The sequence below is a fragment of the Pantherophis guttatus genome, chromosome 10 (genome assembly GCF_059756535.1).
Source record: "Pantherophis guttatus breed Tessera chromosome 10, ASM5975653v1, whole genome shotgun sequence".
NCBI lineage: Eukaryota > Metazoa > Chordata > Lepidosauria > Squamata > Colubridae > Pantherophis > Pantherophis guttatus.
This window is the reverse complement of record NC_142072.1, coordinates 13572785-13585493: the sequence shown is the minus strand read 5'-3', so window position 1 is coordinate 13585493 and position 12709 is coordinate 13572785. Positions and strand designations below refer to the sequence as shown.

Below are 12709 nucleotides of genomic sequence, written 5' to 3'. Positions count from 1 at the left end.
GGTCTTCTAGTCCAACCCCCTGCTTAGGCAGGAAACCCTACACCACTTCAGACAAATGGTTACCCAACATCTCCTTAAAAACTTCCAGTGTTGGAGCATTCACAACTTCTGCAGGCAAGTTGTTCCACCTATTAATTGTTCTAACTGTCAGGAAATTTCTTCTTAGTTCTAAGTTGCTTCTCTCCTTGATTAGTTTCCATCCATTGCTTCTTGTCCTACCCTCAGGAGCTTTGGAGAATATCTTGACTCCCTCTTCTTTGGGGCAGCCCCTAAGATATTGGAACACTGCTATCATGTCTCCCCTAGTCCTTCTGTTCATTAAACTAGACTTGGGAAAGATCCTCAGAGCCTTTTGAAAGCATTTTTTTTACAACTTCTTCGCTCTGAAGAGGTTGTAGAAAAAATGCTTTTAAAAGCCTTTGATGATCCCAGCTGAGCCACGTGATCATCAGAGGCTTTTTTTTTTTTTTTTTACTTTTAAAAGCATTTTTTCAGCTGAAGAGGTTGTAGAAAAAATGCTTCTAAAAGTAAAAAACAAAAAGCCTCTGATGATTGTGTGGCTCAGCTGGGCATGGGGGGGCAGGGATTTTTGCTACCGGCCGCCGCCATCGCTACCTGATAGGGCAATCTGGTCCAAACCGGGAGCATTTCATCCCTGGAGAGGATGGATCTCTGTCTCTTTAAGATCAACAGAAGCTCATCACCCTCTCAATATGTACAGGTAGTCCTCAATTTACAACCATTCATTTAGTGTCCGTTTAAAGTTACAGTGGCACTGAAAACTTTTTCACACTTACGACCCTTGCAGCATCCCCATGGTCATGTGATCAAAATTTGGATGCTTTGGTAACTGGCATGTATTTATGATGGTTGCAGTGTCCTGGGGTTATGCGATCACATTTGGTGACCCTTTGATCAGCAAAGTCAATGGGGAAGCCAGATCCCCTTAATAACCATGCAACTAACTTGACAACTGCAGTGATTCACTTAACAACTGTGGCACGAAAGGTTGTAAAATGGGGCAAAATTCACTTAACTGTCTTGATTGCCAATGTAAAATTTGGGCTCAATTGTCGTATGTAGAGAAAGAACTACCTGTATGCATTAGAGAAAAAAAAAAGCTGAATGAAGAATCAGTAAACATTAGGAAAGTTTGTCTATGGAGATTCTCAGTCATCCAGGTCATAGTTGTCCCAAAGGTGCTTTTTCAAAAGACAACTAGACTATTTTTGGTTTTCCTTGAAGACATTTCACTTCTCATCCAAGAAGCTTTTTCAGTTCTGACTGAAGAATTAAACTGAAGAAGCTTCTTGGATGAGAAGTGAAACGTCTTCAAGGAAAACAAAGAAAGTCCAGTTGCCTTTTGAAAAAGCACCTTTGGGGGGGAAAATTCAATGGCATATTAAAGCTATACCTCTAATGGGAAGCATCACACAAAAATATGTGCAATTTTACTTAATTTTTTTTAAAGACAATGGAATGGAAGAATTGAATGCACATGATTTAGACAGTCATCAGTGCTAAATTGAAATGCGTATCTTTCCGTGTCTAAAACCTTGCAAAATGTCTGGAGTTGAAGATATGACAGTATCTAAATGTGAAAAAATGTTATACGCTCAGTTCTGTACAATGAAGTTGAAAATCCACTCACCTTGGCTACGCTTGATTTTTGGTGCCTGCTTTTTTAAAAAATGTTTTTAAGAATCTTTATTGTTTTTAAATGAGAATTTTTGTATTGTTTTGCTGTTTTTATATTGCTTTTAATGGCTTGTGAGTGGCTCAGAATCATATATTTGAGATGAGTGGCTGTATAAATTGATATAATGCATAAATCAATAAAGTTGAACACAGCAAATGCATTTCCAAAATTCATCTTCTGAAGCCTGTTCATGAAAAAATATGAAAAAGGCATAGATTTGGGGGCTTGGATTCAAGATGAGTAAATAGCCCTCATTTACCGCAGGTAAACTGAGATGCAATTTTGAACACCCCCAGGATTGGTTTAAGGTTCTTTTCATGATGTTCCCAGTTTTAGTTTCATTTTATGTTCCTTCATTGCTTGTTGATTTTAGGAGCAAGAAATGTGTTCTGATTCTTTTTTCTTCCTCTCTCTTCTTCTTTCTTCGATCTACTCATTCAAGTCCCTGGAGGCATAGCTTCAGAATCCCTCACATTCACCCCTCTAGAGGACATGATTTTTCTGAAATGGGAAGAGCCGGTGGAACCCAATGGTCTCATAACACAATATGAGGTATGCCGTAAGATCATTTTGGGGAAATGGATATTGTGCCTTATCTCGCTTATCCTTCTGCCAAAGTCAGAAAAAAAAGAGGTTCTTGTTAATGCATTAATTGACATTTTCTATGAGGATGAACAATAGCCTGGAAGTATAAGTGAATTCTTGCTTAGAGATGTCACATGCATATGCTATAACAATGATGATCTCAGGAGAGACGCTCTGTGCTAAATGAAAGGTAAGAGAGAATGCCAGTTTTAATAGGATGCTACTGCCTTGGGTGCATATACGTATCTTACATTCCAGTTAAGTAAAGTACAGACTGACCTTGACTGATCTTATAAAGCTAAGTAAAGTTGGATGTGGTCACTACGTGAATGGCCAATTGACAGAAAATCCCAGGGGAGATGAAGAAGGATATTGGAGGAAGTCAATGGCAAAGTACTTTTGTATTGTTGGCCAAGAAGACTACCTGGGCATGTTTATAAAGGCATCAGAAGTCAAGCTGGAATGGAATTTACATTTATAAAAAATTGCCTACATATTAGAGCACCAGTTTAATTAAATATTTTATTTTGTGTCAATGGGTAGGTAGACAAAGAAACTATTGCAGCCTTCTGTCTTTCTTTTTTTTTTCCTTTTATCAAGCAGTCTTTCTGAAGAATTGTGAACCAATTTGGGATCAGAAGCAATGCTTCATAAGTTTTCTTTTCGCCAGCTGTCATTGCTCATTTGAGCTTTTAAAACAGCAACAACAAACAATAACAACAATAAACATAACACGATCAAACCTCTTATCCATGCACCACGGATATTCAACATACCCAAGTAATGGCATCAATAGAGGGTTACCATACCAAATTGCACTCATTGAAGAAACACGCAAATCTTTTACCCACTTTTCAGTTCTATATACTTAGCTGAATAAGATAGTATTTTTGTCCCTCCTGATTTTGCTTTGTTTTAAAGAGAAAGTTAATACCTTTTCAAGGGCATAAAACAGCTTTGTGGGAAAGAAGTAAAACAGAAAAACTCTGCAAGGACAAAAGACCGACCCTACTTGGTGACTGGAAGATTCTGGGGATTGGTATCCCAGCACATTGGGATAAGGGCTGCAGGTTGGGAGGTCTTTTGTTCCTCCCCCATTCCCCGTCCCCCAGGAACTTCAGAAATAAATGAAAACTTGAATTTAGGGGCCTCTAAGCCTAGATTCTAAGCACAGTATTAAAATGGCTATAGCTAAATTCTTGGAAGAAGATCTGACGTAGGCTAAATGTAGGTGATTGGCAGTGGTGAAATCCAAATTTTTTTACTATCGGTTCTGTGGGCGTGGCTTGGTGGGCATGGTGTGGCTTGGTAGATGTGGCAGGGGAAGGATACTGCAAAATCTCCATTCCCACCCCACCTCAGGGGAAGGATACTGCAAAATCCCCATTCCCTCCCTACTCCTGGGGGAAGGATATTGCAAAATCTCCATTCCCACCCCACTCTGGGGCCAGCCAGAGGTGGTACTTGCCGGTTCTCCAAACTATTCAAAATTTGGGCGGGGGGCGGGGAGTCAATTATGATGAGTCTTTTCTGAATGTTGAATTCCAGAAATGTCAGGTGCAAAAGATTTAGGTCTACATGTGAAGGTTCAATTAAACTGATTTATTGCTAAAATGCAGGGATGCGGTGGCTCAGTGGCTAAGAAGCTGAGCTTGTCGATCAAAAGGTCGGTGGTTCAGTGGTTTGAATCCCTAGTGTCGCGTAACAGGGTGAGCTCCCGTTACTTGTCCCAGCTTCTGCCAACCTAGCAATTCAAAAGCACGTAAAAAATGCCAGTAGAAAAATAGGGACCTCTTTGGTGGGAAGGTAACAGCGTTCCGTGCACTTTTGACGTTGAGTCATGCCGGCCACATGACCACGGAGACGTCTTCGGACAGCGCTGGCTCTTTGGCTTTGAAACGGAGATGAGCACCGCCCCCTAGAATTGGGAACAACTAGCACATGCCTTTACCTTATTGCTAAAATAATAAATCCTATGCACAGGAATGATTTCAGCTAATAGTTGGCGTCTTGTTAGTTAGGTAAGGGTCAACGGCACTCAAGGGGGGTTGGACATAATTCTCTTGTGGTCGAACGTAGGAATTCTAGGCTGATCCCCCTTTTCACACCAGCCTCAGATTGTGCCGTTCCTTCTCATAAAAGGGATCCCTTAAGCAGTAATGCCAGGTAAAGGCCTGGGTAGGTGGGCAGAAACTGACTTTCAGTTTTAAGGACTTGCAGAATGATTGGTGTGGGCTTTGTCTGTCAGGCAAGCCCGGCAATAATTGATTGGCTTTTCTGTTATTCTCAGCCAGGTGCCGAATGGAGAGGCTTTTCTTTGCTTCATTATTGTCGTCAGATAGTTTTTTGAATAGGCCTGTCTCCGCGTGTGTTTTGGCTTCTCCCAAACGCAGCCAGGCAAAACCTCCCTTCCCTCATTCGGCTTTTTATCCCATGCCTTTGCCCTCTCTGGCATCAACAAAAATTATTGGAGCGCGGAAACTGCAGACTGAGAAAGCTTGATGCTTATCTGCACAGCTCTTCCCCGCCAGGCTGAAGGCTGTCTCTCGGAGAACTGACATAGCCTCTATTGTAATTCAGGAAGCCTTTTATTCTTCTTCTTTTTTCTTTAATAGTCTTGAAGATTAAAGGCAACTTTATAGTTCTTTCCAAGTCTATTGTCTCGACGGCAGAATGCAAGCTGTTTTTCTGGCTGTATCCGAACGTTCTCTCCATCTCTTGCTGTGATGATCAGCTAGCTTGGCCGAGAGCCACTCTGGATCCTTTGCAGATTCTTGCTTTTGATGGAATATTCCCCTTTGACAAATAATACCCTGCCCGTAGAAAAATCAGCATCAGGAGGAAGAATCCTGTGTGCAAAGATTTATTATTATTATTATTATTATTATTATTATTATTATTATTATTATTATTATTATTATTATTATTATTATTATTATTATTATTCTTCGTACTGTGTTGCAATATCTGTTCCTGGTTGAAGCAATATCTGGAACAGTTTATATGAGGGGGAGGCTATATAAATTAAACAAGCAAATAAATAAATAAATCACGATCTCTGCATTCTGATGATGTCTTAAAGCATATCCCTTTATCCTAGATCAGCTACCAGAGCATTGAATCCTTTGACCCAGCAGTCAATGTGCCTGGCCCACGACGCACCGTCTCCAAGCTCCGAAATGAAACTTATCATGTTTTCTCCAACCTTCATCCCGGGACAACCTACCTTTTTTCAGTAAGAGCACGAACTGGCAAGGGCTTTGGTCAAACAGCTCTGACTGAGATCACCACCAACATCTCAGGTAGGTTGGGAGAAGAGAAGTGCATTCGTTTTTCTGCAACATGTTGGTCTGGTTCAGAATCAAGGAGAGTTTGGGTACCTGATTTCTCTACTTTGCAGATGGTTGCTTTGGACAGTCCTTTATTTTCTCTTATAAATGGATGATGGTTTCCTGCTGAAAAACAAACCCGTTTTTGAGGGCAAGTTTTATTTTACTGTTTCACGCCAGCTTCTGAAATAGAGAAAATTAACTCCATCAGTTCTTCTTCCCCCTGCAGTTGCACTTGGATTAATTAGAATAGAATAGAATAGAATAGAATAGAATAGAATAGAATAGAATAGAATAGAATAGAATACAATACAATACAATACAATACAATACAATACAATACAATACAGGAATGGAATGGAATGGAATGGAATGGAATGGAATGGAATGGAATGGAATAGAATAGAATAGAATAGAATAGAATAGAATAGAATAATGGAGTGGAGTGGAGTGGAGTGGAGTGGAGTGGAGTGGAGTGGAATGGAATAGAATAAGAATAGAATAGAATAGAATAGAATAGAATAGAATAGAATAGAATAGAATAGAATAGAATAGAATAGAATAATGGAATGGAATACTGGAATGGAATGGAATGGAATGGAGTGGAGTGGAATGGAATGGAATGGAATGGAGTGGAGTGGAATGGAATGGAATAGAATAGAATAGAATAGAATAGAATAGAATAGAATAGAATAGAATAGAATAGAAGAATGGAATGGAATGGAATGGAATGGAATGGAATGGAATGGAATGGAATAGTGGAGTGGAGTGGAGTGGAATAGAATAGAATAGAATAGAATAGAATAGAATAGAATAGAATAGAATAGAATAGAATAGAATAGAATAGAATAGAATAGAATGAGTTGGAAGGGACCTTGGAGGTCTTCTAGTCCAATCCCCTGCTTAGGCAAGAAACCCTACACCACTTCAGACAAATGGTTATCCAACATCTTCTTCAAAATTTCCAGTGTTGGAACATTCACAACTTCTGCAGGCAAGTTGTTCACAAGGTACTAGTGCTGTGAAAGTACAACATTGAGACCCATCGTTGGACATCTCATCCCAAATAAGCACCAATTCACCCATAAGAATTTGTCAGCCCTGGAAGCCATCTTTTACTTTGGATCTTCAGGGCTGCCACATTTAGTGCTGTGGGAAACTGGGAGAGGGGGGAATTGTATGGAATTAGGAGATATCTAGCCATAATAACATTCTTTTCTCTGAGAGTCAAGGACATCCTGCCCTGCACCTGGAGTGGTGTGACTGGGAAGCATCTCCAGTTGGGACGGTGCATGGATTGGACCATATGATGGACGTGGTGCAGGGGAAGGGACCTGGACTTTCTTTCTGGGTGGGGAAAACCTGGAATCTTTCAGATTTGGGGTTTCCCAGATGTGTCAATATGACATCTCTAATAAAATGGAACTTTGAGGAACTTCTGGCCTCGGAGTCTTCTTGCGTTGGGCATGTTACCTGGAACCCGGACAATAATCTCCCCTTATGGGCTAGGGGGTGGGGTGGACAAACGAATACAAAACCATCTTTTTCCCCCCTTCAAGTTAAAGGTTAAATCATTTTAAAAATTGAGAAGAAATTTGGCACTGGAATACTAGTATTTTGATGTGTTCTTGTAATATCGGCACCTCACCATATGGTTTCCATCTGATACTTGGCATTCTAAGTATCTGGGGCTCTGCTGAAAAACCAATATTTTGACACTGTATAGTCTATGCCAGGGTCTCCAACTTTGTGGACTTCAACTCCCAGAATTCCCCAGCCAACATGACTGGCTGGGGAATTTTGAGAGTTGAAGTCCACATGTCTTAAAAGTTGCCATGGTTGGAAATATATTATGAGCATGTTACGTTGTATGCAAAAATAAGAAAGAGAGAGCTACAGATGTGGTATACATTCTTTTGGCTCCTGTAAATCTTCATTTTGCTCAGGATTGAGATCCTGAGCAGTTTCACTGTGAGTTCTGACTATTGTTAAATGTTAATTGTTTAGGCTCCAGTCTTGAGCCCACTGAAATTCCACCCACGAAATGGTTCCATGTAGGCCTCTCAGATGCCCTTCTAGGCCAACACCCAAAGCCTCTTCCTCATTACTACTGCTCTTAATACCTTTCTGAGTAACTCAAATAGTTTCAGATAGCTGTTCCTCTCTCGGATGCCATTTACACTTACCCTGATTGCAGTTAAACAATGCATTCAGCAGTCAGATGTGAAAGAGTGGGTTGAGAGATGGGAGAGATTCATTATCTCTTCTAGCTTGTTATTTTTTCCCCTATTCAGCTTTATCCCTCTCGGAATGAATTTTCACAGTGACATCAGGGCACAGAAGACCCTTCTCTGGAAATAAGGAAGCAGGGGATGGGGAGGGGGAATAGAATAGAATAAAACAGAACAGAACAGAACAGAACAGAATAGAATAAAATAGAATAACAGAGTTGGAAGGGACCTTGGAGATCTTCTAGTCCAACCCCCTGCTAAAGCAGGAAACCCTACACCACTTCAGACAAATGGTTATCCAATCTCTTCTTAAAAACTTCCAGTGTTGGATCATTCACAACTTCTGGAGGCAAGTTGTTCCATTGATTAATTGTTCTAACTGTCAGGAAATTTCTCCTTAGTTCTAGGTTGCTTCTCTCCTTAATTAGTTTCCACCCATTGTTTCTTGTCCTGCCCTCAGGAGCTTTGGAGAATAGCTTGACTCCCTCTTCTTTGGGGCAGTCCCTGAGATATCGGATATCATGTTCTTCTTGTCATCAAACTAGACATACCCAGTTCCTGCAACCGTTCTTTGTATGTTTTAGCCTCCAGTCCCCTAATCATCTTTGTTGCTCTTCTCTGCACTCTTTCCAGAGTCTCCACATCTTTTTTACATCATAAACAGACTTAAAACTGTGCAGAAGAACACAATGAGTAGTGAACTTTCTTGAAGTGTTGCAACCCTGAGACTTTGTGAGAACCCCATAAACAGTAATTTATTAGTGAGGCAGGTTAAGGGCCTAGCACAGGTTTCAAGGTGAAAAAACAATGGAAATTTCTACATCTGTTAACATCACATAAATATTTATGTATGTTTCACGTTGACACATTTAATATCAGGATCCCGTGAAGTGTTAGTACTGCTTTATACTGCACTGGTAAGATCACACTCGGAATACTGCATCTAGTTTTGGTCACCATAATGCAAAAGAAAAAGAAAGAGTACAGAGAAGAGCAACAAAGATGATTAGGGGGCTGGAGCAGAGGTGGGCTTCAGCAGGTTCTGACCAGTTCTGGAGAACCGGTAGCAGAAATTTTGAGTTGTTTGGAGAACCAGTAGTAAAAATTCTGACTGGCCTTACCCCCGTCTATTCTCTGCCTCCCAAGTTCCAGCTGATCGGGAGAAAATGGAGATGTTACAGTATCCTTCCCCTGCCACGCCCACCAAGCCATGCCACGCCCACCAAGCCATGCCACGCCCACCAAGCCACACCCACAGAACCAGTAGTAAAAAATTTTGAAACCCACCACTGGGCTGGAGGCTAAAACTTATGAAAATGGTTGCTGGAACCGGGTATGTTAGTCTAACGAAAAGAAGAACAAATTTAATTTAATTTAATTAATTAAATTTATATGCCGCCCCTCTCTGAAGACTCAGGGCGGCTGACTAAGGGTGACATGATAGCTGTCTTCCGATACTTGAAGGGCTGTCAAACAGAAAGGCGGATAACCTAATCATCAAAGCACCTGAGGATAAAACAAGAAGTAATGGATGGAAACATATCAAAGAGAAATCTAATCTAGAACTAAGAAAAAGCTTCCTGACAATGAGAAAAGTTAATTAGTGGAATGGGTTACCTCCAGAAGTTGTGGGTGCTCCATCACTGGAGGTTTTCAAGAAGACCTTGGACAGCCATTTGTCGGGAATGGTATGGGGTTTCCTGCTTCAGCAGAGGATTGGTCTATAAGACCTACCGAGTCCCTTCCAACTTTGCTATTCTGTAATTCTGTTTGAATTTCAGAGCGTGCAGAAGATCCACTTCATTGCCCAAAAGATAATATCAAACCAACAACATCCAGCTAGAGAGAGATTAGTTTGCCAGCAAACCAATTATCTTGATTGCTCCAAAGGAAGTTTAGGATCCAAGTTTCCTTCTCTTGAGTAAGGTCTCGTGCTATCAGACATGCGTAATGTCTTGGGTTTCTTTGGATTTTACTCCTGTCATCTATTTTGGCTGGTGCAACACTCTGGAACCATATAATGCAACTAATCAGGGATTAAGGGTGTGCAGTTCGCAATAAATCTGCTCCATTTTGCAGTCTCTGTGGACAGTGCAGTCTTTCGGTCTCCTGGGTAGTTGGTAGAGTTTTGTTTTATTTGCAACTCTCACTTTTCTACAACATTTTTGAGAGAGAGCAGTGGGGATTGGGGAAATGGCTATGATGCGGGGGGGGGGGGAGCTGAATATTTTGGATATTGAATACCTTCTCAGAATAGTATTTATTTTCCTCAATTCTACTTTTTCTAGGCTAAAAGTACATATTTTTTATTCCAGGTAATACTTTCACAAACACATTTTTTTTTTTAAAAAAGTCCCATTTTGTTCAGAGAAAGATGCATACTCGTGAGTTGCGTTTAACATCAATCTCTGTGATACAGATGTGGTCCTTTTTGACAACTCTTTCAAATCCGCTCCCTCTGAAAACGGCAGAGAAGTTCTTTCATGTCTCTTGACAAGCTGCGTTAGTTCCCCAGCCTCTAAGGACCCACCAGATTCACTAGCAATCTCGCAGAATTGATCCTCTGGATTTTACACTGCAACGTCGAGCGGATGTTTCGGCATTCGAATAGCCGTGTGTTTTGCTTGAGCTGATGGGGTCACCCTTTATCCCACTGTGCAGATCTCCTTAAATATGCCTCTTCCTAAAATAGATTCTTCATGCTCCAAAACTCCTCCTGCTTTTTCCTAGATAACCTGCTGTCTGAATTCAAATGGAAAACAGTATGCTTTACAACCCTGCTGGATAATTTACTTGCAAGACAGTCCAAGAGCTGTCTTGTTTACATTGCAGAGTCTTCAGTGCTGGGACACATTTCTGAACTCAGTGGAGGGCTTTTATTTATTTATTTATTTATTTGTTTATTTATTTATTTATTTATTTATTTATTTATTTATTTATTTATTTATTATATTTCTATACCGCCTTTCTCCCGTAGGACTCAAGGCGGTGTACAGTCAAGAAAAATATAGACATACAAACATCATAAAATTGCTAATTAAAATTATTACTTAGTTTGGTCAATTAAATAAAACCCAGAATTAGATAACATTTTGATAGGATCTATGAGTTGGGGGGTGATCTGGGAGAGGAGAAGCCGAACACTGCCATCTCTGGGTCTTGCTGCAAAGGGTCTTAGAGAAATGATGATTATCTGCATGGGTGGGAAATCTTGTCTTCAGGTACCATAGGTAAGGTGGCTTTGCTGAGTGAAGGAAGTCTGTAGAGATTCTCAGTCATCCAGGTCATGGATCTTATCCAGGTCAGGAGGCAACTGGACCTTCTTCTTATTTCTTTTGAAGACGTTTCGCTTCTCATCCAAGAAGCTTCTTCAGCTCTTGACAGAATAGTGGGGAATGGAAGGGTTTATATTCCTTGCAGACAGCTGGTCATTTGCATCCTTTTAGAGCAGCGTTGTCAAACTTGATTTCATTGAGGGCCACAACAGTTGCCTCCTGAAAAAGCACCTTTGGGACTGAGTGAAGGAAGTTTGGGTGTTTTTCATTAAATGGCAGATATGTCTGGGTGTCTCTGTTTTCTCAAGGCGCTGTTTTATTTAGGGAGATTGCAACTATCTTCAGTCAACGGAACGCTTGACACAAAATAATAACAAAATTAAGATGTGAAGAGGAAAAAAAAAACCCGCACAAGCAATAAAATCCAAATAATCTGGTCAATCCAGCTGCTGTGTGCTTTTGTTTTATCAATTGCACGTTTTCTTTTCTTTTGTTTTATTGGAAACTGCCTAGAGTCAGGTGAAAATGAGATGGGCAACTACTTCAATCAATCTAAGGAAAGAATAAAATCCAATATTGTTTACATTGACTCAGCCCATGGGTTTTCGAATTCTCCAGTGAGATCTTCTCATTATGGGCTTCATAACATTTTTGAACACTGGTTCTTCATGTTAGGAAAATGTTCTGCCATTAAACTACTGTAGAACAATGCACATACTTAGACAATAGCTGCTGCTGTTTTGTGTCCATGTTCAGGCACATTTTCCTCAATTTTTTTGGGGGGGGGGCACTAATCTGTAATTTAGGAAAAGCTGCATAAAACAATGTATAGCAGCATGCACACAATGCTGTGCAAATCTTTGCAGATAAAATACATGTCTTCAAATGTATTCTCTCTGACAACACATTTCTAAGCACATTTTTCCTGCAATTCTTTTGGGGTGTGTGTGTTATCTGTGAAGTGCCTAGGAACATTCTCTTGCCTCACAATCAGGAGGTTGTGAGTTCGATCCTAGGTAGAGGCAGATGTAGGATTTCCTGCTTGGGCAGGGGGTTGGACTAGATGACCTGCAAGATCCCTTCCAACTTTGTTAATCTGTAAAGTCTATAGACAACTGTGTTTGGATCCACACGTTAGTCTGAGAGTCTTGTCAGGTGTGTTGGTATTGGGGTTTATAAAAGTTATATTTCCTGATGGTAAACCAGTCAGAAATACACAAGATCTCAGAATGTAAAAGATTTCTGATATTTTCTTAAATCAGCAGAATGTTCCCTATCCCCAACATTTTAATTTTGGGGTAATAGAGCCCAAAGCCCTTGTTTACTGTGTGCAAAGAGTATTTTACTGATGACCACAATTGAGGCCCAATTTTTTTTTGCTAAACAAGACAGTTATTAAATGAGCTTTGGTCCGTTTTATGACCTTTCTTGTCACAGTTAAGTGAATCACTGCAGCTGTTACGTCCATAACATGGTTGTTAAGTGGATCTGGCTTCCCCATTGACTTTGCTTGTCAGAAGGTCTCAAAATGGTGATCGTGTCATAAACACATGGCCAGTTGACAAGCCTCTGCATTTTGATCACATGACC

The 12709-nt window shown here is 40.4% G+C and overlaps 1 protein-coding gene across 8 annotated transcripts in view; it reads left to right on the top strand.

Annotated features, from left to right (window-relative positions):
- PTPRU (protein tyrosine phosphatase receptor type U) overlaps positions 1–12709 on the top strand; it is a 408282-nt gene that overhangs the window by 253842 nt on the left and 141731 nt on the right. For all 8 annotated transcript variants that reach the window (XM_034413695.3, XM_034413698.3, XM_034413697.3 and 5 more), the window contains exons 9-10: positions 2142–2251; positions 5385–5586. In XM_034413695.3, coding sequence (XP_034269586.2) covers positions 2142–2251; positions 5385–5586 — 312 coding nt within the window. The remainder of the gene's footprint in view (positions 1–2141; positions 2252–5384; positions 5587–12709) is intronic.